Here is a 26,526-nt window from a genome sequence, read left to right as displayed (position 1 = left end):
TAATCACCGGGTGAAATATTCCCAATTCTTTTATTTCATTTTTAAGTGACAGTGAAGAAGCTGAGCTGCTGCAAATGCTGCAAAACCCTGATGAGGATTCATGTTACTGCGACAAGTTTTTTATCCCATCCATGATTCTGTTTCTCACACACAAAGTGGAGGTGTGGATGCTGGGATCTGTACATCCAATCCAGCAGAAATCCTTAATGGGATGTGGGAATTCCAGTGGCAAAAGGGTTTTATTGCAGGGCTGTTCTTGCCCTGCCCCAAACTCCCCAAAGCCATCAACTGAAGGAGCAGTTGTGTTTCACAGGACACTCTGGATGTGGAATGGGTATGGAGATGCTTTTATAAACCCTGGATGTGCTTCCCCCTTGGCAGTCTCACTAATGCTTTTTATTTTTTTTGACACCAAATAAATACAAAACAACCCAATAAAAAACAAACAGCCGTAAATCCCAGAAATCGGTCGCCTGTGAAAGCAAAACTATTGACTAAGTTTAGGCCCCCAAAATATGTGATTTGGGGAGGGAAAACCCTCCCCAGGTCTGCAGTACAGATGGCTTTGCGTGAATGACTCAGTGTTCCACCCAGGATTTGGGATGTGGGGGCTGGAAGGACAGTTTTTTGGAAGGTCGAAACAAGAGGCACTTAAATCTCCAAGGTTTTTTATGAGCACTAGGAATGTAACCACTTTATGGACTCCCCTAAGTGTCTTCCTGAGGTATTTCCTCCCCTGATGATGGAGGAAACCAGCAGGAACCAGCTTTAGTTTGGCTCAGTGAAGAGCTTGGAGCTCCATGGACAGATGTGGTTATAAGAGGTGAAGCTGCAGCATCAACAAACACCTGGAATTCCTAAAGGATAAAGCTTTTCCAACATCCCTCTGCTTGTGCAGGGAATGGCCAGGCCCTTCCCATATTCCACATGTCCATCAGACCCCCCTTTTCTGCTTTTATTTCTACAATCTTTGCCTCACCAGCTTTCTGATCCTCCTTGTGCCAGTGCAGTACACGTGTCCAGTGTGGATGGAGGACAGGAAAAACTGGATCTGGTGACTGGGAAGAAACAGTGGGAGGAAAAATAAATCTCTCAGGCCATTGTTTCCATATTCCTACAGAGTTTTGTCAGGGGAAGGACTGGGGCAGACACTGCTGAGGGTCACACAGAGGAGCAGCAGTTTACCCTGGTGCTGTACACACACACTGGAGTTAATTCACTCTGCAGTTCGTGGCTCCCGGAATATTCCAACTCCCAATTTTACACAACAGGGATCTCCTCCAAAGTATTCCAAAACAGCTTGAAAATAAGATTCAAAAAATAGACAGATATTAAAAATACTTCCTTGCTTCTCCATGAAGGGGAAGGTGGTTTCTTGTTCTCTTTGAATCCCCAAATCCAGTCTCTCACCAGAGAGCTCCGAGTCCTGGTGCTCCGGGCTCTCTCCTTGCAGGAACAGTGGGATGTCCAGGAGCTAAAACTTCTGCAGGAATTTGAGGACCAGGTCTCTCAGTTTGACCCTCAGAGGCTCATCATTGTCACAGATGATGTGTGTGGAGTCCTCCTCGAGCTGGATGAGGGTCTCGGCCTCCTGCAGCAGGACAATGTGGCCCTTGGCCGTGTCCTCCACCTTCACGTCGCTGAACCCGTGCTGGGGTGGGGTGGGGAGGGGGGAAGAAAGGGATGTTACCACAGCTCAGGAAAACAGGGAGAGATGAAAACCCAGGGCACAGGGCAGAGGATGAATTTCATGGAATCATGGAATGGTTTGGGTTGGAAGGGAGCTTAAAGCTCAGCCAGTTCCAACCCCGACCTTCCACCAGCCCAGGTTGCTCCAAGCCCCGTCCAACCTGGCCTTGGACACTCCCAGGGATGGGGCAGCCACAGCTTCTCTGGGAATTCTATTCCAGCCCCTCACCACCCTCACAGGGAAGAATTTCTTCCCAATACCCCATCTATCCCTGTCCTCTGTCAGTGTGATCCATTCCCCCTTGTCCTGTCCCTCCATCCCTTGTCCAAAGTCCCTCTCCATCTTTCTTGTAGCCCCTTCAGGTACAGGAAGGCCACAATCCTGCCCTTTTTCCTGCTATTTTTCTCCCAGAAGTCATGCAGGCAAGGACAAGGCTCCTCAGAGCAGCAACCAACTGCCTGTAAGCTCAGCCACTAAATCCCCCACCCTGCAGCTCCCCAGAAAGCTGCTCCACCAGTGGAGACATTCCCAGGATCTCTTCTTCACTTGGTCACCTCCCTCTCACAAAACTTGTGGAAATTTAAATGCTTTTGAGAATTCCTCCCCACTGTTGAAATTTATTGGAAATCAGCTGCTGAATCCAAAAAGCCATGTGGGGAAATTCACCCATTCCCAAAAGCTCTGCTTCCATGGGAAAACAGGAGGACATGAAACCTCTGTATCAGGACACAACTCCATGGGGGACTATTCCCTCCAAGCACATTCCATGGAATACTTTGCTAACCCAGCCCTTCTCCACTGCAAGCTACACTAGAATTACTTCCCCCCTCTCTGCCACCAAAGCAGCACATCTGAGATTAACAGAAATCTGCTGGATCCTCACTTGCCACCAACAATCCCCACCTTTTCCAGAGTCTGCACAAACTGGTCCACAGGAATGGAGCCGCTCAGCAACGGCTTCAGAGCTTTACACTCCGGCACATCATCACTCACTCGCTTCCTCTTCTTGCTGGCAGGAGGTTGGGGAGGCTTTGGAGGGAGCTGATGGATGAGAAGGTGCACAGGGGAAAAAAAAAATCACACTCTGAAGGATGCAACAGGTTGAGAAATGGGCAAGTTCAGAGCAACACTCAGGGAATGAGGAAAAAAGGGATGTCAAGAGAACGCTGGCCTTGGAAAATGAGTCTTCAGGAAGAATTTGGACAGGCAGGGAGGGGGTGGCAGCTGCTGCAGTGACTGGAGTCACTTCACCAATCCCACTGTTTCCCTGTTGGTTGGTGGGACTGTGTGCTTGGATCATGTTATTTGGGAATTAATCACTCAGTTAGATGATGCTGTGTTCATAAATCGAGTTTTGGGCCTTGCCTACACAGTGTCTGTAACTCCAGAGCTCCCAGGCTCAGCCAGTCCTGACAGGTATCACTGGGCTGGCTCAGCTCCAGCCATTTATGAGGCTCTGGCATTTTAAGCCCAGGTCTAAGTTTATTTGGCAGCAGGAATCTGAGTAAATGAACAATACAAAGGACAAAGCAGCCTCAGACCAATTCCACTGCAACAATTCCATTTTCCCAGCGCTGCTCGGTGTTTCTAGGGAACAGACTTGGAAAGAGGAGGACAGTCTGTCTGCTGTGCACTGACACAATTCCTGAACCCATCTCTCTGTCCCTGCATTGCAGACAATTCCATCCTGGGCCCTCTTCCCAAGCATGCTGGGCCCAGGAGGAGAAGGGCTCTTCACTGAGTCCCTGCAGGCTCCTGTATCCAAGGAGAAAGGGAACCAGGACATCACCTCCTCCTGAGGAGCACTAATGCCAGGAATTCCAGTGCCAGCCTGAGGGAGGTGGCAGGAAGGGATGTAACATGTTGCACAAGGATGTACAACCTGCCTCTTGGGGAACAGGACAACTGAAGGCACAGTCCCTTCCCAGGTCTGATGTTCCAGGTCATCTCTCTCCTCTGACCCTCAGCTCAGAGTCCACGGGAGACTGACTGATGCTGCTCCTGGTTATGGAAGACAGCAGGATGATTTGTAGCCTCCCTTCAGGAATAATCTCACTTCCCCTTTTATCTCAGCCAGGCACATGGCCAAGGGAAAGAGGGCAGAGAGATTTATTTGCATCCCACTCTCCACTCCACGTGTAATTCCTCATTGGCACAGCCTCGGACAAGGATCTGCTCCGGTGGGGAAGGAGCTCCTCGTGAGGACAGCTGAGATCCCAGATGGCAGGAGAGCCAGGTAAGGATATTTTTCCCCCTTTCCCACTGTCCTGTACCTGCAGCACGTGCTTGTTGTCCTTGGTGTGCAGCACAGCAGAGACTGTTGCCAAGGAAATGCCAGGCTTGATCTCCAAGGGCACGAGGGAATCTGCAAGCTGGAGCCAAAGGAGATTTTTGGTCAGCAGGTGAGAAGCTCAGAATGTGCCTGAGCCCAGCTGTGATTTAAACTGGCAGCAAGGTGTTTTTAAACATGGACCAGTGAACTGTGAACACAAACCCACTGATACAGTGACAGAGGGCTCCTCTTACCTGCCCAGCCCTCCTTCCAGCTCCTAAAACTATGGATTTCCTAGTGGGATCAGAGGTTTTCAGTGACCAGGGCTGATCCCAGAAACCAGAAAAAATAATCCTTGTTTAAAAAGGCAACTTCATTAATAATTTTAGTTAGTGAAGTTAATGATCTAACTCAGCATCATTTATTATGTTTGTTACGTGGATGGGCAATGAAAAACCAAAGTGAGTTTCCTTTCAGTTCCTGGCTGCAGAATAGCTGGAAGTAAAGGATTTATCCTTAAAAACCCAATGGCTCTGTCAATTACTTTGAAATTATTCCTTACAATGCTTCACAAAAACCCTCCCACTGCCTTTTATACAATTCTTCCCTGAAAGACATAAAATTTAGTCTTGGCTACACCTTTGGATCCAATGGCAACGTCCCAGACCTGGCTCTTCAGGTACCAAAAAAACTGCTGAGTTCCCTGGTCTGCTGCAAATTCCGACCATGCAGGTGATCACTCAGTCACTGCAAACCTCTAATCCTCGTGGATAGAGAATCAACTGAACTTGACTTCAAAACACCCCATTTCTGGTGTAATCCTTTTGCTACCAGGGCAACTGAGAAGGTTTTCTTCTTGGCTTTCATTGTGGCAAAGCTCAGCTACTTTTAATGACTTCTGAAAATCTCACCCACCACTATTAAGGCTGCAGGAACATTTTGAGAGCCCCTCCTTGCAATAACACAGCTGGTGTGTTGGAAAAAACGCAGGCTGCATTAAAAATCCCTAAATTTTGTATATATTCAGACCTGGTGAACCTTAGAAATCCAAATTTCAGGGATTGCTGTCACTCTGGGACTCTTCCCAACGTTTAAAGCAGGCAATTTTAGTACAGCCTTCACAGTTTGTTGTTGAAGGCTGAGAGAATGAAAATATAATGATAATCATTGCTTCAGATTTCTCCTGGGACCTAAAAATAGCAACACTTGCAGCAGTGTGTGTTCTGCACTTGGCTGTGGTCGAAGGCACTTCCCATTCCCACCACATCCCAGAGGGAGATCGATACAAAGTGGGATCTAATGAAGAGCAAAGTGACAAACACCGTGAAGGGAAAGGTCTTTAAAAAACAGGGAGTTGCTCAGAATCGAAGTCTGCTGCCACTGAAATATCTGGATATGAACGTTTGTGCAGGTTTTAACCACGCAGTTGCTAAACAGCAACACTTAAATTATTAACAGCAGAAAGCCAGTGAGACAGACACTCGTTTTTATTTCCTCCAAGACACTGCTGCAGCCCACAGCCCTCTCCCTGTGGCAGCCAATCCTTTTATTATAGAAACTCACTGACCCAAACCAAAAGGGTCATTTAATCACATCCAGTAATTCACCCTCCAAGGCCAGACAGCTCTGCTGTACTCCTTTCTGCACTCCTTTCAGCTGACCTCCTGCACACAGAAATCACAGAACTCTTCCCAAAATGCTGCATTAAAGGAACCCTTTTCACAGGGACAGCAAGTCTTGCCTGCACTCCAAGCTACAGCCACTCCATGTCTCCCCTCACAAGCTGTTTCAAACTTTAATTCCCCCTCTGCAGCCAGGAAATCCGTGGCTTATTTCAGGGTTGAATTTGTCCAACTTGCAGCTGCTGGATCTTGTTCTGCCTTTGTGTGTGAGATTGAAAAGCCCCCCACCACGCAGCAATAAATGAGTCTTCCTTGCAGTCATTATCACAAGCCTGGTGTCACATGCTGGCACCAGGAAAGGCACAAAAGCAGGGACACTGAGAACTAACAGCACATTAATCAGTCCCCTGCCTATGGATGAGCACTTGGACTGCCTTAAGACAAACTTGTGTGTGCACTATTTCAGTTTTTAGCTTGTCCACCCATGCTAAACCAGAGTAAAGGCATTTTTACTGTTGAATCTTTGCTGGAGGGATTGTGTTTTCCTCAACAAAATGGGATTTGACACACACCTTGTGAGCCCAAACACCAATGTTGGCCAAACTACAGTTGTTGAGAAAGAAGAACATGGGTTAGGCCACTCCTAAGTCTCTACTAAGACCTTCAACAGGGACAGGTTTAAGTTTGCAAGTTGTCTTCAGTCACCAGCCAAAAATCCTCCTGTTGGCAATGAGGGGCTGGGGATGGACCTGACACTCCTACAGTAAAAAATAAAACTGAGGCTGAAAAATCAGTGAATGAAATCAGGGGAGGACCAGAATTTTAGCACATGAGGGATTTTCCCAGGGACAGACAACCAGTATTTAAATGGCCAAGTTGCAGTGATTTCTTCCTGGATTTTGGAGACACCTCTCCAAACTTCACCTCTGGGGAAGGTGCAGGAAGTCTGACCCAGCAGGGAGAGGCAAAGTTTCAGCTGAGTGGGGTGAGCTGGATCTTCACCCTCCACGACCAGGACAAAGAAGGAGCACAGCACAGTTTACTAGGAATTAAAAACCCCTCAACTTCTGGGATCTGAAATCACTGATGTGTACATCAGATTACACCACGTGTATCCAGAGAGGGACCCAGCTGGGTTTTTACATCAACACTTAATGTGCTTTTTTCCCAGATTTGCAAACTGCACAAATGTGTGATCTCTGCATTAGAGGTGGGACCCAGAGCTGCAGCTCTGGGTCAAACCAGAGAAACCAAAGACATGAAACAGAGCTGTGACACCACTGGGCAGGACAGACCCCGTTTGGACTCAACACCCTGCAAATCCTCAGGAAAAATAAGGCAAAAAATGAAGTTGTGATACATTCCTTGGGCAGGGATCAGTTTTGTTCAGCTTGTGCAGTGCCCAGTCTTGAGGCTACTCCCAGTTTTTATTAATGACCCCAGTAGAAATCGAGGAGAGTGTTCAGAAGGTCCCACTGGAGCTGGCAGAGGCACCTTCAACAGAAGGAAAGACCAGGAAAACAGAGAGGAAGAACTCAATGAGTTCAAGAACTGGAGTGAGAAAAACAAGCTGAAATTCAACAGCATGAAATGCAAGGCCAGAGATTGGGCTGATACAGAGAATTTCAGCTGCTGCAAAGGACAGAGGTGAGGGGTCCAGGTTTATTAGTCCATCCCATTAGAACTGGGAGTGACACAGTTGTGGAAAAGCCAAATTAAACCTCAGAAAATATCAGGTAATTCTTGCAGAGATGAGCCATCACTATTATACTGAGCCCAGCAAGATCCCATCTGAACTACTTGTAAATTGTGGGTAATTTCAGCTCAAGTAAGATATTCTGAAGGGTAGATTGGGGCAGCAGAAGCTGCCTGGTAAGAGGGAACTAAATGTCTTGGCAAAAAGAAAGCCCAAAGGGAGAATTTGATTATTCTAAATGAACACCACAGGGAAAATACCAACAAAAGGGGAAATGTATTTATGCTAAAACATGGTGTTAAGAATAAATATGCGCAGGCCAGCAGTGAGTATGTGTGGGCTGGAAATGAGGAGGTTTCTGGCCATCAGAGACAGTGGGGGTTTGAACAGCACCGAGTGGGAACAGCAGGGGCAAAAGTCTCTGTAATTTGGAGCTGGAGCCTTACATTTTTTGAGGCACATTATAAAGGCTATTAGTAAGTGCAGCTGGGTTCTGGCCAGGTAATCCCTGAGGGCACTTCCATTTCCAGGTGGGAATGGTGGCTCACAACCTGAGGGCTTGCCAGGTTTGAAGAGATTCTTACCCACATCCCAGGCCCTAAACAGGATGGAAGTTGGATGAGACAGAAAAATATCCTCTCCCAATTATTAGAGAAACCCAAGGATTTTATAGATCCTGACTTCAGGAAAAGCCTGACTTCAGATAAAGCCCACCAAGCCCTGGAGATCAGAGTTGATTCATAGAGGGTTTTATAAAAACTAGTCCTCAACAAAACCTAAAAAGAGAAAAATCTGCTTTACACCTCCATCTCTCCACTCCCCTTGCTCCTCACACACACCAGATCCAGTTTCTGGAGGCAGAAAAGCATCTTCCCAGTGTATCTCTGATGGGAAGAGATTGCCCAAATATTCCACCTGTTTAAAGGCTGTGCAGCAGCCCTTTCACAAGTAGGGAGGATCTGTAGAGTCAGTTTTGTAAAAGAAAAAGAAAAACCATGGTCTTCATCCTGTCAGTTAAATTTGGGTGGTGATGTGAGGAGGGGAAGACAATTTACCTCATCTCCTACCTCCCTGCCTCCTCTTGTGCCTTCACTTTTTAAGAACCAGGAGCTCTGTTGTCCAGCCCCTTGTAACCAGACAGAAGAGATTTTAGTGTGGGCAGGAGAATCCAACAGATCCAGTCCTGGCTTTCTTTATACCCCCCCTGCTAAATCTGGGTCTGAGTGCAGGAATTCTGCAAGTATCAGATCCTGCAGAGGGAACAAAAGATGTGTGGTCAAACACATGGAGCCAAGGGGAAAGGGTTGGAGATTTAAATATTCCTGTGGATTCCTGACCAGCAAGCATATGGAACATGCTGCAGGCAGGATGGGAACTGGGGAATCTTGCTCATGAGACTTAAAGGAACAAAGGCTTTTCCAACAGAGAAGAGCATCCCAGAACTAAGGGCATCTGTCTGATCATCAGTGAGTGACCTGAGTCATGTCTTGTTGGGGTTTCAGCCTCACATTTTACACAATCCAAGTGGTTTTAGTGGGATAATTCAGTTGTTAAACAAACCCCAACTTAATGGATTTGCCAGTTGCTGTGGGTCTCCCAAAATTCTCTGTGGAGCAGATTTTGAAGTCTCATTAACTTCAGTGGATGAAGAATCATGCCATAAATAGCCAAGGTTTTTGCTATTACTGCTTGCAAATGCCTAAATCTTAACTTTGGGCTTCCCCAGAGCTGACATCCAGTGGAGAAACAAAAGAGGCAGAAGGGGTAATCTGCAGTTTCGAGCAAGGAAACAAACCTCTTCTTTTCCATGTAAATGTTCCATGTGCAGCTAATGGACCAGGGCTCTGGATCAGCATGAGGAACTTTGTCCCCAAAGCCTGGAAACCAAACCAGCACTGAGCAACCAACAGGGAATAATCCCAGCTGGGAGTCTAAGCAGTAGGCTCAGGACTACCACTACCACTGGCTTTTTGCCAAGCCTGTGCCAAAAGACAGTTGACGGAGGTATTTAAGAAGTGTAATGAAGCAGATTTATGGCTGTCTAATGAAGCTCTTCCCCAGTAGCTCGGGAGCAGGAAACAGTTGTTTGAAGAACTTACAAGAGGATAGTGGAAAACAGAACCAGCAGAAGCAAAAAACAGCCTCAGACTGGAATGAAAAATGACAGGTAGGGGAGGCAAGGACATGAAATATCTTCAAAGTAAAGGCAGGCAGCTTGCAGATGCAAAAGATGAGTCATTTGAAAGATATAAAAATGGCATAAATCAAAATATTCAAAATACAGTAACCAGTTTATGGGTCAGAATGTCAAGTCAGGATGTGATGTTGTTGTTGTTGAAGCTGGTTGGGAAGAGAGAGGTGACTGCCTGGCTGGAAAGGAGTGTTATTTTAAAGCCAGCCATCAAAAATGAAAGGAAAAACAAATCTAGACATTAATGTAGGCAGGCAAAGGCAGGCTGGGAGCAGGAAAGCAGATCCCAGTTTCATCTAACTAAAAAGGACAATCTGTGGGTAAGAGCAACCAGAGAAAAGGTACAGCAAAAAAAAAAAAAAAAGGGCAAAGGAAATGAAGGATAACACATTCCAAGCTCACAAAAAATGGGGAGGAAGGGGCAGAATTCCCCAAATGGCCAGGAGGGAAGAGACATGGGAATGAGGTGGGAGACAATTTTAAGAAGAAGATGAGGGCTGACTGCTCTGGGTCTGCCTTTGTTCAGGAAAAAGGCTGGTAAAAGCTGGGACAAGAGCAGTTGTGGTGGAATGTCAAAAGGAGAGGTCGAACTGCTAGAAAAAAGGAGAGACCCAGACAATTTTATAGTGGATTCAGTGAGCTTGGGGAGAGACCCAGACAATTTTACAGTAGATTCAGTGAGCTTGGGGCTGCAGGGAGGGATGAGCAGCAAACAGGCAGGTTGTGTTTAATTTACTTTGTGTGAGACTGTGGCACAGGGACACCAGGGGGAATAGTCAGGGGGAAAGGAACAGAGAGGTCGGGAGATTGGACAATGTCACCCATTATTGGCAATATTGGTGACTCCCTTATTTTGGGGTCACCAAAATAAGCTGAGGGTCAGAAGAAAGTCAGAAATTAAAACTCCTCAGTCCCTGAAACCCGAAGGAAGTTGGAGAAGTAAGATAAAAGCATAAAAAGAGAAGTCAAGACAAGGGAATGGGAGGGTGGAGTGAAAGCTCCATAACTCTAACAGAGCCCAGTGCTGCTTCCCTAATTCCCTCTGCAGTTTCCCTCCATGCTAGGCTGTGCCTTGCACATTCACACCCTCCCATACTGGGCTGTGTCCTGAAGAACTTGCAAATAGAGTAGTTTAAAAACACAGAGCCCTCAGTGAAGTGTCTGCTGCCACACCAAGTGATCCGCACCATTGTTCAGCTGTAATTAAACTGCAGGCACATTATTTGCTCAAACACTACTGTTTAATTTTATCTGTTTGCTCCAGAAGGTGTTTTCCATTTTCCCATCGTTGTGCCGTGAATAGACAATGCCTAACCAATTTCCAGGAAGCAGTCTTTTCTTTTTTTATTATTATTATTATTTTTTAAAGTGAAAGGCAGATGCTGAGAAGAACAAATTAGTTCAAGTGTAAAGGTTTCCACAATCCCTCTGAGAGCCATTCCAGCCTGATGCCTTGGGACTGTTAAAACCTCTCTCCAAACAAAGGCTGCTGTGAGTGTAAATCTCATTATCATACAACAGCCCTGCTTGACCTGCCTTTGCTCCTCGGTGAAGTGATTGAAATGTAGACAAGCTCCAGCAGTAAAAATAAATTTACATTAGTCTGACAGGCCAGAATCTGAATCACTGCAACAGTTTTGCAAAGGGAATTTCACACCACCAAACCCTCAGTCTGAACTGACTTGAAGCCACTCTGAGCCAACTCTCTGGTTTCCAGAAACTGGAAGAATCCAGACAGAAGTTGGAGCACATCCCGCTGGGAAGGGGCTGTGGATTCAGGAGAGGGCCCTGACCAGGACTTCACTGCAAGAGCCTTTCTTTTATGAGTGTAAATACACACAAATCCTTACCCTGGAGCAGATCTACCAATGACTTGTTTTTCCAGGGCAGATTTCATCAGTCCATGTTGAGCTGACATGGTTTTGACAAATCACAAGCCATTGCAAGGTTCACTGGGAGCTATAAAATACCCTTTTCAGTTGCCACTTGAGCCTTCCCTGAACCCCAGGGCTGGTGGCAGCCTGAATGAAACAAATGCCCTTTCCTTGTAGTGTAGAAATTCCTGTATGTTTATCAACCCTAAAGACTTTTCCTGGAAAAACTACTGAAAAGGGGACATTAAGCAATAAATACTCCCCACCAGGGAGCCTCATGTCCTATCTGCAATCCTGTCTTGCACACCCCACTCAGAGGAAAGGGAGGTTACATTGAGGTTTTGCCATGACCAGGTAGTTTCCTGAAAAAGAACCAGCAAGATCCCTCTTTTAGGGTGATTTGTAAATCTTGGAGCTGGGGAATGGCATCCCATGAACAGCCCTGAGCCCCAGTCTTGCTCTCAGGAGGGTCTTTTCAGGAGCATCATTACAGACCAGGGAGCTTTTGCCACAAGTTGTTCAGTGTAGCTTTGGAACCAGGGAAAATCATGGAATGGTTTGGGTGGGAAGGGACCTTAAAGATCATCTTGTTCCAATCTCCTGCCCTGGGCAGGGACACCTTCCATTATCCCAGGTTGCTCCAAGTCCCATCCAACCTGGGCTTAGACACTTCCAGGGATCCAGGGGCAGCCACAGCTTCTCTGAGCAACTTGTGACAGGGCCTCACCACCCTTTTAGTAAAGAATTCCTTCCCAATCTCCCATCTCTCCCAGCCCTCTGGCAGTGGGAAACCATTCCCTGTGTCCTGTCCTCCATCCCTTGTCCCAAGTCCCTCCCAAGCTCTCCTACAGGCCCCCTTGAAGTACTGAAAGGCCACAATAAGGTCATTCCAGAGCTTTCTCTTCTCTGGGCTGAACACTCAGTCTGGAGAACACCTGGACATGGAAAATTACAAGAGATGTTTCTTCTTCCTGGGCACAGATTGCTTGGAAATTAGGTTTAGGGCAAAAAAAAAAAACAGGCCATTTCTGGGAATATTCCTGTCTGTGCAGGTTTCTGCTCAAACTCTCCAAGACAAAGTGAAAGCAACAGAAACCAGCCCTCATTTCCTTTGTGCTTCTTTTCCCACGTTGGTGACTACCACGTTCCCTACAGTGCATCCTCTCTCCCAGCAGTTTTGGGAAGTGCAGGAAGAGCTGGTATCCACCCCCTTCAGAGGTATGACACAAGGGACAGGCTCACAGGGGCTCATTTTCACTCTCACAGCTCAGGGGAAAACCCAAAGCTTCAGTGAAATCTGAATAAGAGCTGAGCCACCGGCTGCTGGATTGAGGATTTGTTTTGGTCGTGCTGGCTTAGGTTTCATAGGATCCAATAAAGATGCAAATTTCCCAAACAATTAAATATCCAGGCCAGGATGGAGCTGCATCCAAGCATATTTGCTAATTAACCCCCCCTCTCCTTGTCTCCAAGCAGTGGGCTGGGCAGGCTCCCAGCAGAACAGGTGTGAAATGATGGGAATGGGGGTCAGGGGCTGGCTGAGGGATTTGTCACCAGAGTCCCAGTTCTGTACTTCATATTTAGCTCAACTAAGGGTCCCTCCTCCCTCTGCTCCCTGAGGAAAAGTAGACTCACTATTCGAGTTTTTAAACCTGCTTGCAAAAAGCCACTGTCACCTTTGATCCAAGGACACATTTGTGCTGATTGGATTGTCAAAAAAATATTTTAAGCTCATGTCTGTCGGAATGTGGGTCAGCCTTTGTGAGATGGGTACATTTGGATTTGATTTATGGGGTTAATGAATCATTAATAGATGTTGTGGGGATAAGTAATCCACATTTTAGATGCCTACAAGCAATCCATTAACCTGCTGGACTTCTGCAGCCTGTAGGAATTAACCATTTGTTGAAATTGTTGAAATACAAATGAGCCTTTTCACTGCTGCTTTAACATATGGCTGAACACTGCTCCTCACAGGGAAGGCTATTCTCAAGGAAGGAGAAAGACACCTGCTGGCCATCAAATCCCAGATTCCTGGGATCCTTTCCATGACCCTGGGGCACTAATTCAAACTAATTCACACCCATATTTAAACTGGAGGTGACTGGTTGCCTCACCTGTGGCTTGCAAAGATCACCTTTTGAATTGTGAGATGTGATATCCTTGCAAAGGACAATTCACCTGAACATATTTTTGCTTCCCCACTATCACAGAATCCCACAATGGTTTGGGTTGGAAAGGACTTTAAAGATCATCCCATCCCACTGCCTGCCATGGGCAGGGACAACTTTCACTATCCCAGGTTGCTCCAAGCCCTGTCCAACCTGGCCTGGAACACTTCCAGGGATCCAGGGGCAGCCACAGCTTCTCTGGGCAACGTGTGCCAGGGCCTCCCCACCCTCCCAGCCAAGAATTCCTTCCCAATACCCCAAATAACCCTGCCCTGTGGCAGTGAGAAGCCATTCCTGTCCTGTCCCTCCATCCCTTGTCCCAAGTCCCTCCCCAGCTCTCCTGGAGCGCTTTTAGGCACTGGAAGGGGCTCCAGGGTCTCTTTTCCAGACTTAACAGCCCCATCTCTCAGCCAGCCAATGTTGTTTTCAATTCCCATTAGCTGACACAGCAAACTTACCTCTCAAAAATGCTTTTTTCTTAGCCCTGCATTTGACAGAACGTGCTTTACATGATCACAGTCAGCAGTAAACCCCAGCCACAAGATTCCTTTAGTCAAAGGCTGCAAATATCTTCAGAACAAACATCTGTAGTTCTGAGGCTGCACCTCCAGTGCTGGGGGCAGTTCTGGGCCCCTCAGACAAGAGAGACATGGAGGGGCTGGAGAGTGTCCAGGGAAGGGAATGGAGCTGGGGAAGGGGCTGGAGCAGCAGGAGCAGCTGAGGGACCTGGGGGGGCTCAGCCTGGAGAAAAGGAGGCTCAGGGGGGACCTTCTGGCTCTCTGCAACTCCCTGACAGGAGGGGGGAGCCGAGGGAAGTTGGGCTCTGCTCCCAGGGAACATGGGGCAGGATGAGAGGGAACGGCCTCAAGCTGCACCAGACAAGGTTTAGATTGGATACCGGGAACAATTCCTTCATGGAAAGGGTGGTCAGGCATTGGAAGGGGCTGCCCTTGGAAGGGGCAGTGGTGGCACTTGAGGACACGGTTTAGTGCTGACCGTGGTGGCGCTGCAGGTTGACCGGCGGACTTGACGATCCCGAAGGTCTTCTCCAACCTTAACAATCCCCCGATTTCTAAAGGGGCTGCCGAAGCAGCAGCTGGGATTTGCAGCCCCCCCCCGTCGCCCCCCCCCCCCCCAGCGCAGTCACTCACGTCTGGCATGATCTCGATCTTCTCGTAGCGGCGCTTGTAGGGCAGGGTGAGCACCTCGGCGCGGCGGTAGGACATGGCCGGGGGCTGGCAGTCCACCATCAGGTCCGTGCGGTGCGACTGGGTGGGCGGGGGCTGCGTGTACTGCTCGGGGCACACCACGTGCAGGGGCTGCAAAACAGGAGGAGCCGTGTCCTTAATCACCCTTTTGGCATCAGCAGTTGCCATAAGGAGAGAAAAAACCGAGAAGCTCAAGTAGCTTTTTCTTCCAAATCCTTTGTCGTCTACACTGGGAAGTAAATGGCCGTAGTGGTGAAGGCCATCCCAAAATTGTCGTGGAGATGTGTTAATATGCAAGGGAGGGCACTTGTGTTCAGCTGGAGGAGACTGAGGGGAGACCTCACTGCAGTTACAACTTCCTCGGGAGGCAAAGAGGAGGGGCAGGCACTGAGCTCTGTGGGGACCAGTGACAGGACCCCAGGGAATGGACTGGAGTTGTGTCAGGGGAGGTTTAGGTTGGACCTCAGGGAAAGGTTCTTCCCCCAGAGGGTGGCTGGGCACTGAACAGGCTCCCCAGGGCAGTGGGCACAGCACCAAGGCTGCCAGAGCTCAAGGAGCATTTGGATGATACTCTGGGGCACATGGTGTGACTCTTGGGGTTGGACTCCATGATCCTTGAGGGTCCCTTCCAGCTCAGCATATCCTGTGGTTCTGTGAAAAACATCAGCACAACAAGCAGCTCTTTGAGTTTTCATGACCTGTCAGAGATATGCTGACAGAGCAGAACCAGGCTGGTGGCCCCAAGGATCGCTGCAGGATTTAAGGAAGGCAAAGGAGAAGACAGTGGTTCTGCAAAGTGTTTTGGAGACAGCATAACACACCAGGAAAAACATGGGAGAAGATGCTTATCCAAAAGCAGGCTGTGGCAATTCTATCAGTTGTGCAGTGACAAGGCAGAACAACGAGATAAAATGATCCAGGAGGTTTGGAAGAGTATGTGTGAAGCCTCTCTGAGTTCAACAAGCTGAAGGCAAAACACAGGGAAAAACTCAGCCAGAAAAAAAAAAATCTGGGTATTACTTTAATTATGTCATGAGTCAGAAAGCAAATTTCAGTAGAAACAAGTGAGATGGACAAGGAGAGGCCACTAAAGCCCAAAAGAGTCAAGGGGGGACTACAAGAATCCTCTGGCCTTTTTCCCAGACCTCTCCCAAAGGAGAGCTCAATGCTCTGTGACGTCTCATGGAAAAAAAAAAAGGTGTTGTCCTGACTTTTGTTTAATGTATCAGTTGTTCACAGTTGAATTATTTATTACAAGTGTGTGAAGAAACATAGGAAAAGGCAAGAGAAAAATCCTTACCTGGACTTCTTTGAGTAATTTAGACACCTGAATAAAATTGAGCCTTGTGTCAATGGGACAGTAAACACATTTCATTGCCAAGGGCTGATACGGAGCCAGAGCATCCAGGTAAGAGAAATCAGGTTCTGGAAAGAGAAATGTTGGAAACACTGAATGTTTATTAACAACAAACATGGCCCAATCCCTCTCGGATCCCACATTCAGGAATTAAAGGAGCTGTTGTTCAGCAATGTTAATTCTGTTACACATTTCTCTTCCCTTCCTCCTCCCCTCACCCATTATTTTCAATTAATTTGATGAAAATTACGCCCACAATTAGTCTTCCCTTAATCAAGCAACAGAGCAACACTATTCCATTTGAACACGTTACTGCACGATTTTTAAAGCAAATTTAATCATGACAAAAACACCACCTCTTCTTTTTAATCAGATCCTGTAAAAGAAGGCAAGATGTGTCATTTTGGGTCTCATAAGGTAACCCAAATGGCAGCCTGGTTTTCACTATGACAAAAATGCAGCATAAAGATCATATTGTTATATATATATATATTTATTCTTCTGAATCTAAGTGCTAGGTTCAGACGGGTGGAAAAGCAAAGGGCCTTTCATTACTGACTTTTAAAAATCAGATTAGAGGTATGCCAGGGAAAAGTCATGCACTGAACAGGCTCCTACTCACACAGAGAGAAATAAAACATTGACAATATTACAGAAAAAGACAATTTTTTTGGGGTGGATGACAAATGTAGATCTCAGGTGACACAGTGTAGGGTACATGTAACCTCTTGATTCTGGGGGTCACCAACTAATGATGTGGAAATGCTTATGCCAGCACCATCCACCTGATAATTGTGAGATTGAGGACACAAAGGGAATGCTGGAGAAAGGCAAACTGGTATTAGTTTGATAAGGACAGAATGGGAAAAAGGGAAAGGGATGCATGAAAGCCTTATCTGCTGAATTATCCTGAACCAAAGGACACCCTGCAGGGTGAAGTCCAGTTCAAGCCTTGCTGGAGAACAGCACAAGGCTTTTCTCTGGTACCTGCTCAGGCTGTGAAAGGAGGAACTTAAAGGAGACTGAAATTCAGAGACTTCACTCTGGATTTAACCAGATGTTCTTCCATCACCCCGAGCAGAGCACAGGGCTGGATTTGTCCTGGAGACAGCAAGTGAAAATCTCCTTCAAATTTCAGCACCCAGCAGGACATCCAACATAAAGACAAGTTAACTGCTCTCCCAAAAATCTGCTGCTGGCTGAGCAGCAGTGAGTGATGGGGGGATATTTACCCTGGGAGAGCAGAATATGGAGCCAGCCAAGGATACAGGAGTTTGGAGCTGTTAAAGGGATCATTTTCCCAGATTTAAAGCAATTGTCTGGGAACATTAAAGTGAGAAATATTAACGAGGACATCTTACAGGATGCCCCAAAAGCCATGAATCCACAAACATGAAATACAAATTGTGCTGGGCAAAAAGCCACGTTAGTTAAAAGCAGATGTGGTGGTGGCAGCGAAACAAAGCCTAAAAATATCCATGTAAAAATGGCATTTAGTGTCAGTTAAATTTAATAGCCGTGAGTAGAAGTTTAAAAATAGGAATACTGGGAAGGCAGCTAGTTGAAGAATGATCAGTGATCAATTAGGGTTAAATCAGAAGACACTTTAAAAGTCATAAGGGGAAAACAGAAAGTTTAAGTCAGGCCGAGCTCCTCTGTTAGAGATGTGACATGAAACAGAAAAAAATAAGTTAAAAAAGTTATGAGAAGAAAGTTTTTCCATCCCATCTGAGGAGATTTGAGGCAGCACCTGCTCAGATTGAGTATTTCTGAGTCAGAGGCTCCGATAATGTACAGACATGGATTTTTGATCCTGGAATCCCAAACGGCATCCAGTCCATAGTGTGTCTCCGAACAACTAATAGGAACGTAAGAGCCTTGGAAAAGTGAGAAATTCTAACAAGGGAATTCTAACACAGGACTTGGAAACTCTTCACATGTGAAAAACGTTAACTTGAGCTGGTCTCAGCTCCTGTGACCCACAGGAACTGCTGTTCTGAAACCACCACAAATCCAAAGTCACCTGTCTGATGGCAAACTGTGCTTGCCAAGGACACACAGTGACTTTTCCTGACAGAATTACAGTTTTTTCCCCCAAGACTCCTGATTCACTGCTGTGTGACACTGAGTTATAAAACCTTCCCCTGCACAGCACTGATGTGCCATGAGCTGGTTTAAGATGTCCAAGGGAGTTGGTTTTTAAGGCATTGCTGTTACCAGAGCAAGAGGCAGCTTCTTTGTACCATGTCTCCTTCCAGAATTTCTTTGTGGCTCAGTGGTGTTCAATATTTTTAATCAATAATCTACTCAATACTGCTCCAGCAGGAATGTTTGCAATGACAGGAGCCAGCAGAGCAGCACCACAGCTCACTCACAGCTGGGGTCCTGCTGCTGCTGGTTTAATCCATACTCTTGTAGTTTTTTTTTACATCACAGATTGGAAAGGTGGAGACTACCTGGCTCCTGTGGACTGAACAAGCAGTGTCATCATTAACAATGCTGGATGGCCTGTAGTTTAAAGGTCTTAATTATTAGAAACCAGGAAAAGCTGAAATGTCATCTGCTCTCACAACTGCTTCAATGGTTCTTTCATAACCACAGGTTTTAGCTTAAACCAGAAAAATAATAAAATAATAAATTAACATTAATTTAATATTAATGTTATTTTACTGGGTATCAATGCTTCAGATTTTCACTGGAGTTACCAAGAACAGAAGAATTTAATCTGCTGGGAATTTCTACAGACATAGATCATAGAATATTTTAGGTTGGAAAAAACCTCTAAGGTCACTGGGTCCAGCTGCCAAGCCCACCACTAAACCACGTGGTTTTGTTCCAGCTGAGGCATCTTTTCTTGAGGGAAGCCAAAAGTCTTAAAACTGAGGTTGCAGAAGTAGTTTAATTTGGGTAAACTGGAAAAAAGGGACAATTTCTACTTCAAATATTAAATGGAAAAAGTAGGACTAGGACTAGAGAGTCAGAAGGAAGAAGGAACATCCTGCCCAGTGGATGTGCCTCCAGACAGAGACAAAAGCCACGGACAGATGAATTTAGGAAATGAACCACCTGAATTGCTGTGCACTCCAAGGTCACCCTATCAAAGCAGCTCTCAACTGGTGCTTTATTTGAAGTATAAAGTGGGAAAAAAAATCTCCAAGACCATGACCTGATGCACCCATGGGTTGTTAGGACTGACATTCCAATGCCTTTAACAACCCGCCAGGCTCTGACAGAAGTGCTCGACTGCCTCGATCCACAGAGGATTAGGATTTAATACAGAAAGGTCAACTGCCTCTCCCTTCAAGAAGACACAGAATGAGAGTTCCTGCCATTAAAGGCCAGTTTCTGACACCCTGGGCAGCACACTCAGAACATGATTAATGCCACTGATTCCCCAGGGATTCATGAAATGCACACCCCAGCAAAGGCTCTGCACACTCAGAATGGAAGTTCCAGCCGGAGCAGAATTCACTATTTCCAAGACAATGCAGATCTATTTTGCAATCTTACCAATTACAGTAATTAGGGCTTGTCTCCTGAACTACCTCCAGGGTCAGGAGGGATGGCACTGCAGCAGCTGTGGGACCACACAACATTTCAGCACAGAGTCTACATTTAAGTGCCCAGCAGGAGCCCCCTCAAATCTCCCCTCCCCTTGCACAGGGCTAATTACACACTTTTAATCTCCCCAAATTGGTTCAGCAGTATCATGATGCTGTGACACTTTTTGGTATCAATATTGTGAAAGACTTAAAGGGACTTGCTTAAAGAAGGAAGAAGGAAGGAAATAAGCCTTTCCCAGCCCTCTTTGCTTTAGGACATTTTGTGCTTTCCAGCAGTTTTCCTATTCACTAAAAAGAGGAGGAAAAGAAGCTTAACAGCAGGACTCCATCCCACCCTTGCTGTGGGAGTAGTTTGATCCATTACTCAGGATTCTCCTCCACATTACTCTGTCCAAGTCCCAAATCCACACCATTTTACCTGGATAAGTCAAATATAACAAACCTCCCATCACACCAGAGCTGGTTAGACACAAACTCAGTAGCAACAGCCTAAAGGATTATTATTTACCTTCTCAGATCTGAAGAATTCCCACTGTGGGTTCTGTTTGGATGACACACCAGGTATAAATACACCTGGACATCAGTTTGAGGGAAGGCCTTGAAGTATTTTTGAGCAGAGTCAGCACTAGAAGCAGACTGAGGGAAGTGGGGGAACTTCAAAGACCTGTTGTGCTTCTGAGGCATTGGGAAAAAACAGCTGCCAAGGCATCAGCCAGAGCTGCACCTTCAGCTTCAGCTACAAAGGTGTCTGTCAGCCAAAAAGCATCCAAGGAAAAGCTCAGCCAAAAGGAAGGAGCAGCCCAGATCCCACTGCCAGGTCTGTGTGGGGGGCACACTTCTGAAGCAGCAGAGATGACAGAAATCTCTCCAGAAACACTCTCTGGTTGCCTGAGGTTTTGATGACAGGGCAGGAGAAGGGATGAGGAAAGGTTTGTGGTTCCAGTGGAATATGGAAAAGAAGTGTTTCTCCTTCCTGACGAGCATCAATTAGGTCTTGCCTGGGTTTAACTTGCAGCCAGCTGCTTTTAATTCAAAACTTCATTTCCTGTAGGCATTTTACTGCTGAGCAGAACAAAGCTCTTGCTCAGACGTGGCAGGAACGGGCTCTGCAAGGCAAAGGTTGGCTCTGCAGGGCCACAGAGAATTAAATGGCACAATAATTACATCTGGCCCTACGGTCAGTCCTGGGGTCTTAATTTAGATAAGCTGCTGCTGAAGTCAGAAACTTCTGCCCCAGAATAAATGAGTAAAGCCCCAGGGATGTGGCCACACTTAACCAGAGAGCACAACCTACTGTTAATTTGATAATGAGATCAGCATTTTACTTACCTGTGAAGATGACAGTGTTCAAGCTGGATTTTCCCCACAGCTCCATGAAATGCACCACATCCCCAAACCTCAGAGAGGGATGCCCAGTGAACACAACACAGGGCTGCTTGAAGTCATTGCTGAAGTCCCCATGGATGCTGGGATAATGCTTCAATTTGTTTGTCTGAATGAGCTGAAATAAAAACAAAAACCCAGACATGACCAACTTTTTCAGGCCTGTGTGCTTCAGTGTGTTTATTTACATGAGATTACAAATATCCTACAGTTTATTTCTAACTCGATCGCAGAGTCCCTTCCTGCATATCCTTTCAATTTTCCAACAAATGCAGTCATGACTGTCCTAAATGTTATGAAAAGGAAGTCAGAGCATGGGGCCAGGTGCCTCCAAGTCCTTGCTCTCATTTCTTTGGTACCAGCAGTTGGTGACTGAGAGGAAACTCTGCAAACACTCCCTTGGCTTAGAGTTTCCTGGAGTGAACAGAGAGCTCAGCTGCCAAATTCAAAATAAGCTCCTTTCTCCTCTTTGCTATGCCTGCAAAGAGCTCCAGGCACATGTTTAACCTGCTTTTCTTCCATCCCAGCAGTACCAGGCACTTGTGCCTTCAGCAGAATGTTGCCACAAGCTTTGCTGGTTTAAAGAGTTCCCACAAAGTCAAATCTGCTGCAGAAGAACAGACTGACTTGCCCTTCCTTAACCATCTCTGAAAATAGTGATAAAAATGAATTAAGAGCAATAAGATGTCTTGCAAACAGTGCAATCAGCTCTGCAGGTGGAACAGATTTCTTTACTGAGATGGAGTTTATTTATCAAGGCACTTTTCAAAGAGTTTTGCTTTATTTCTCCTGCCACTGTTTTCTAATCTGCAAAACAAGCTGCAACTTAAAAGCAATTTAATAAACCAATCTGGGAAGCACTTTCAGGCAATATTTGGAAGTTTTTTTCTCGGTAGGTTTATGCTTCCATCTCCAGCTTGAAAATAAGTGTAAATACAGTTTTCTTAAAAGGCATGTAATTTAACACAGGAAATCACACACTGAGCAACTGAGAACAGACACAGAGATAAAGAGTGGGAAGGAGGGGAATGGGGCTTCCTTTGGGAGCCAGTGCTTAAAGGAGGTTGGACTGGTCATGGAATCCCAGAATGGTTTGGGTTGGAAATGCTGGAAAGGACCTTAAAGCTCATCCAGTTCCACCCCCTGCCAAGGGCAGGGACACCTTCCACTGTCCCAGGTTGCTCCAAGCCCTGTCCAACCTGGCCTTGGACACTTGGGGAGTCCACACCCTGTCTGGGCAAGCTGTGTCAGGGCCTCCCCACCCTCCCAGCCAAGAATTCCTTCCCAATATCCCACCTAAACGCTCCCTCCTTCAGCTTAAGGCCACTTCCTCTTGTTCTGTGTTATTTTTTACCATGGCAGACCTAACTCAGGATAATGTGCCTACCTGGAAATGATGAGAAAACTGAGAATTCTGATGCTTCTCTAAGTCTCTTATCAACTTATGCACTCCAGAACTTATGGTTATCAGACAATTCTGCAGGTGGACACAGCCTGTGATTTCCATGGGTCATGGAGGATGCAGAAAGGGGACTACACTTTGCTGCAGTTTACAAGTAATATCTAATTCCTATTTAAACTTCAAGAGGGAGATGGGAAAAAAAACCATCCAGCAACTGCTCTGGCAGTTGACATGCACTGAATCTCAAAAACATTCCTGCAATTAAGGCTGGTAAAGATTTCTGATTAACACATCTGGCAGGCAGGATTTGGAATCTAAACTTAGCTTCAGTAACACAAACTGCAGTTTAGCAGACAATGGGCCAACCGAATTTGAATCCATAAAATCCTGGCATTTAAATGAACTTGTAGGAAACGACCCCAAGAAGCTTTTTCATGGGTTTGGTTGGTTTTTTGGGGGGGAAGACAAAAGTCTTAAAACTGAAGTTGCAAAAGTAGTTTAATTTGGGTAAACTGGAAGAAGGGGACAATTTGTACTTTGAATATTAAATGGGATATGTGACATTCCAGGGCAAAACTTTGCCAGGGACAGGCAGACAGTGAAGTGAAAGACATTTCTACAGCTACTATTTATGTAACACACTCCTGATAATCACAAAGTGTTCTTCCTCTTTCACAGGCTCCTTCAAATGATATATATTTGTGTGCAGCATTCAAATCTTTGTGAAGATGTGAAAGCAGCACTCCATGTACAAAAGCACTGAACAGCTTATTTCCCTGCTGTACCTACACAAATGTTCACTGCTTAGCAACATAAAAGCTGGATTCTCTTCAAAGCATTATGGAAGCTTCAAATTCCCTCCTATTACTTTGGAAAAGAGACACAGGATCTCTAATCCAGTTTTCAGGGCCTCACTGGCGATGATTTTTTTTCTTTCTCTTTTCTTTTTACCTTGAAAGATCTTTCCTGAGAAGTCCAGTGAAGCTCCACAGTTTAGCTCCCAATCTCTGGCTCTCACAGGTGGAACAGAGCAGGGGTGAAAGGCTGCAAAACCAACTTTGGAGACATTCTGTCCACTCCAGTGATAAAGCAGCTGGTGGATTTTAGTGCCTATAGCAAAGCCTTCCCCAGTTACCCCATCCAAAAAATATGAGGCTGAAACGCAGGACAGGCCCAACAAAATTTCACAAATCATTAAAGGGACTGAATCTGTAATGATTTGTACAGGTTTTTTTTCCTCTGTGCAGATGAGCTGGGGTGTGTAAGCACAACAGCCACGGTCAGATCTCCAACCTGGGCCAAAAGCAACTTCTGGCATTGAGCCAGCCAGGATTTCCACAAGCTGGAAAGCAGGAGCAACACTCAGAGCATCTCTGCACAGAAAGAACCACTGTTGACTGAGAGCTTAAGAGACAGAGGCTGGTAAAGCACTGAATCAAGACTGAGAGCTGTGTTTTTTCTCAAAATCCCAAATGGTTCTGCTTTCCTTTAAAGCTGTGGGTTTGATTTACAGGGTCAGCAACTGCTGCTATAAACAGGATAAATCTCCAGAGCCTTTGTGTACCCTTTGTTGAAGTGAGCCAAAACATACTGCTATTTACTCTGTGTGTGTGTGTGTGTGTGTGTGTGCTCTGGAGCCAGAATTTGGAACAAATGTGGTTCCTATCAGGGAATGATACGTTTATTATTTCACCTCCCTCACTCCCTCCATAAAATCAACACTAACAGGGGCCTAATTCTATCACAGAATATCCAGAGCGGGAAGGGACCCACAAGGATCATTGAGTCCAAGTCCTATATAATAATTATTCATATTACAATTCTCTACAGAACTATAAACCAAACTATAATACTATACAATCACCTGATTCCAGGTATTTATTGAAATGTGTTACACAGGAACTGGTATATGGGGGAGGGAACCAAAGCTGAAGAAGAAAAATGCTGGTATTTAAGACCACAGAATCAATATTACTCCCACTCTGGCTCATCTTTGAGTCAGAAAAAAAGGATTTTTTGTAGCCGTTTCTCTTAGATGTTGCTCACAGAATCCTTAATAAGAGCACAATAAATCCAAATTCTTCCTCCACTGGCAAATACTGATCAATATAAATTACCTCTCAAATTTTATTGTTGCAGACATTTACAGAAGTCTGGAGTCACTTATCTAGTGCCTGAAATTGTCCGTGGAAAGATCGACCAGAGAGGAAAAGGAGTGAAAGCTCCTCATTTTGCCTTGCTGGAACAATTCAGCCATTAATTTAAAAAGTCAAGAAAAGGATGTTATAAAGTCAAAAAATCCATGGTTCCTGGTAAAATGGTCAGGGGGATGGCTAATTCCTCAGCTGTGCCTGTGTTTGGATGGGACATTCCCAGGTGGAATTTGATAAAAAAACCACAAGTTGGTTCTGGAATACCAGAATAACATTTCTAAACAGAACAAATTACTGATTTATGGTCCAGAGCATTTCAGCAAGGCATTGTGGAGCTGAAATCTGAGCCTACTTAGACAGTGGATCCTCGGATATAACTGATACAGGGGCTTGGAAGTGAAAGCCACCCCCCCTCCCCAGCCTGCTGCATCCACAAACATTTGGGATCTCCAGTTTTCAGCTTTGCAACATTTTCCCAGTTTGAGCTCCTTCTCCTCTCTTACCCATTGCAGTAACTGCTGGTGAAAAAGTGAATTTCCACTTCTGTTCCAGCACAGGGGAGAGCCACTTACAGAGCCACCCATCCCTTCCCTAACCATTCCTCCACTTTCCTGCTTTTCCTCCTGGGAAAAGTCTGGCTGGAATGTACAGGAGTCTTGACCCATATCCTAAGTCCTTCCAACAGAGTCACAGCAACTCTTCCTTCAGAAATGTCTTTAAAAATAAGTGGTTTTTTTGGTTTGTGCACTGCTAAAAGGCTGCAGGTGGGACTTCACCAGCTTGCGCAAGAATCTGGACACTCCATTCATATTAATTTCAGCAGGAATTGATATCCAAATCCATCCCTACAAACCTGAAGCACTTTAACCCACGTGCCTCGCTCAGAGGGAAAGGATATTCCCTCTTCATTCACACTGGATGTTGGGAAACAAATTTCCACCTCAAAAACTGCACCAGTGACTGTGTAGGAGGAGATGGATGAGCACCTACTACTACAGTAAAGTGGCACTAACAAGGAGGGAGAAGTGTTTTGGGTCCTCTGCAGAGCTGAACACGTGTGCTGGTTTTATTCAGCACAGCAGAACAAGGGATGAGCTCAAAACACGCAACAGAAACCATAAACCTGGAAAATTTCCACGCAAAGAGAAGGAAAAAGCTTCAAACAACTCAGTGTGGAGAGGGAGGAGAAATAAAAATAGTAATTGTAGAGACAATCAAGATGCTTTTATTTATCCTCTTGTGACAATAATAAAGGGGTAGTTAAGTGAAATGCCAAATACAATCCCAGCTGATTAAAGGAAGTAATTATTCTGTTATAATACACTGGAACTCATTGCTGCAAGAGACCACAACAAGGATTTGGGGGAATTTTTGCCTTGTTTGCTTTTAAATCTTGCTGTTTATACAACTAAGCAGGAACATCAAATTTCAGGATCAGCATTGTGCTGGGCTGGGCTTGTTCTGGAAATAATTAGAAACTTATTTCCTGGCCTGTCCCTCTCTGATGTATCATGGCAGGCATGTTATTAATGCTTCCTAAGAACTAAGAGACATGTCTGAGTAATTCCCTATTTTCCTCCAACAACTGAGCAGTTAAAGCACATCCTTTCATGATGGGCAATTTCTGTGCAGGTTACACTGCACAACCCACCATTACTTTGAGAAAACTAAAGCAATTCCCCACTAACAACCTGTCCAGTAGAAACCATCACTCACTGTCTGCTTCTCCTGCTCATTAGAAACCCCCTGAAGTGCCAGTAAGCAAAAGCTCCTGACTGGGAGGTTGTGGAGCCACAGGAAAAGTGGTTATATAGATGCTTTATATCCTGTGAGGTACATACACAGTGTCAGCTGCAAGATTTTGCAGATTTAACAAGGAATCCAAAGCATGTGCTGAGCACTGGGGCCCTGACACGGACATCTTGTGGATGGTCCCTGGAACAG

At 45.7% G+C, this 26,526-nt stretch overlaps 1 protein-coding gene across 2 annotated transcripts in view; it reads right to left on the bottom strand.

Annotated features, from left to right (window-relative positions):
- Positions 1-220: 220 nt before the first annotated feature.
- Positions 221-26,526, bottom strand: part of INTS9 (integrator complex subunit 9) — a 62,259-nt gene continuing 35,953 nt past the window's right edge. Inside the window, exons 12-18 of one of the 2 annotated variants that reach the window (XR_004356468.1) lie at positions 20,974-21,145; positions 16,025-16,149; positions 14,668-14,835; positions 3,964-4,062; positions 2,594-2,731; positions 1,411-1,651; positions 221-1,299 (exon numbers count right to left, since the gene is read on the bottom strand). Coding sequence is in view for 1 of the 2 variants with exons in the window: in XM_032684641.1 (XP_032540532.1) it covers positions 1,475-1,651; positions 2,594-2,731; positions 3,964-4,062; positions 14,668-14,835; positions 16,025-16,149; positions 20,974-21,145 (879 nt within the window). In the remaining variant the exon portion in view is untranslated. Of the gene's footprint in view, positions 1,652-2,593; positions 2,732-3,963; positions 4,063-14,667; positions 14,836-16,024; positions 16,150-20,973; positions 21,146-26,526 lie in introns of both variants that reach the window. The other variant, XM_032684641.1, reaches the window with a different exon arrangement.

The sequence above is a fragment of the Chiroxiphia lanceolata genome, chromosome 3, assembly GCF_009829145.1.
Source record: "Chiroxiphia lanceolata isolate bChiLan1 chromosome 3, bChiLan1.pri, whole genome shotgun sequence".
Classification (NCBI taxonomy): Eukaryota; Metazoa; Chordata; class Aves; order Passeriformes; family Pipridae; genus Chiroxiphia; species Chiroxiphia lanceolata.
This window is presented reverse-complemented; position numbering and strand designations above follow the sequence as displayed.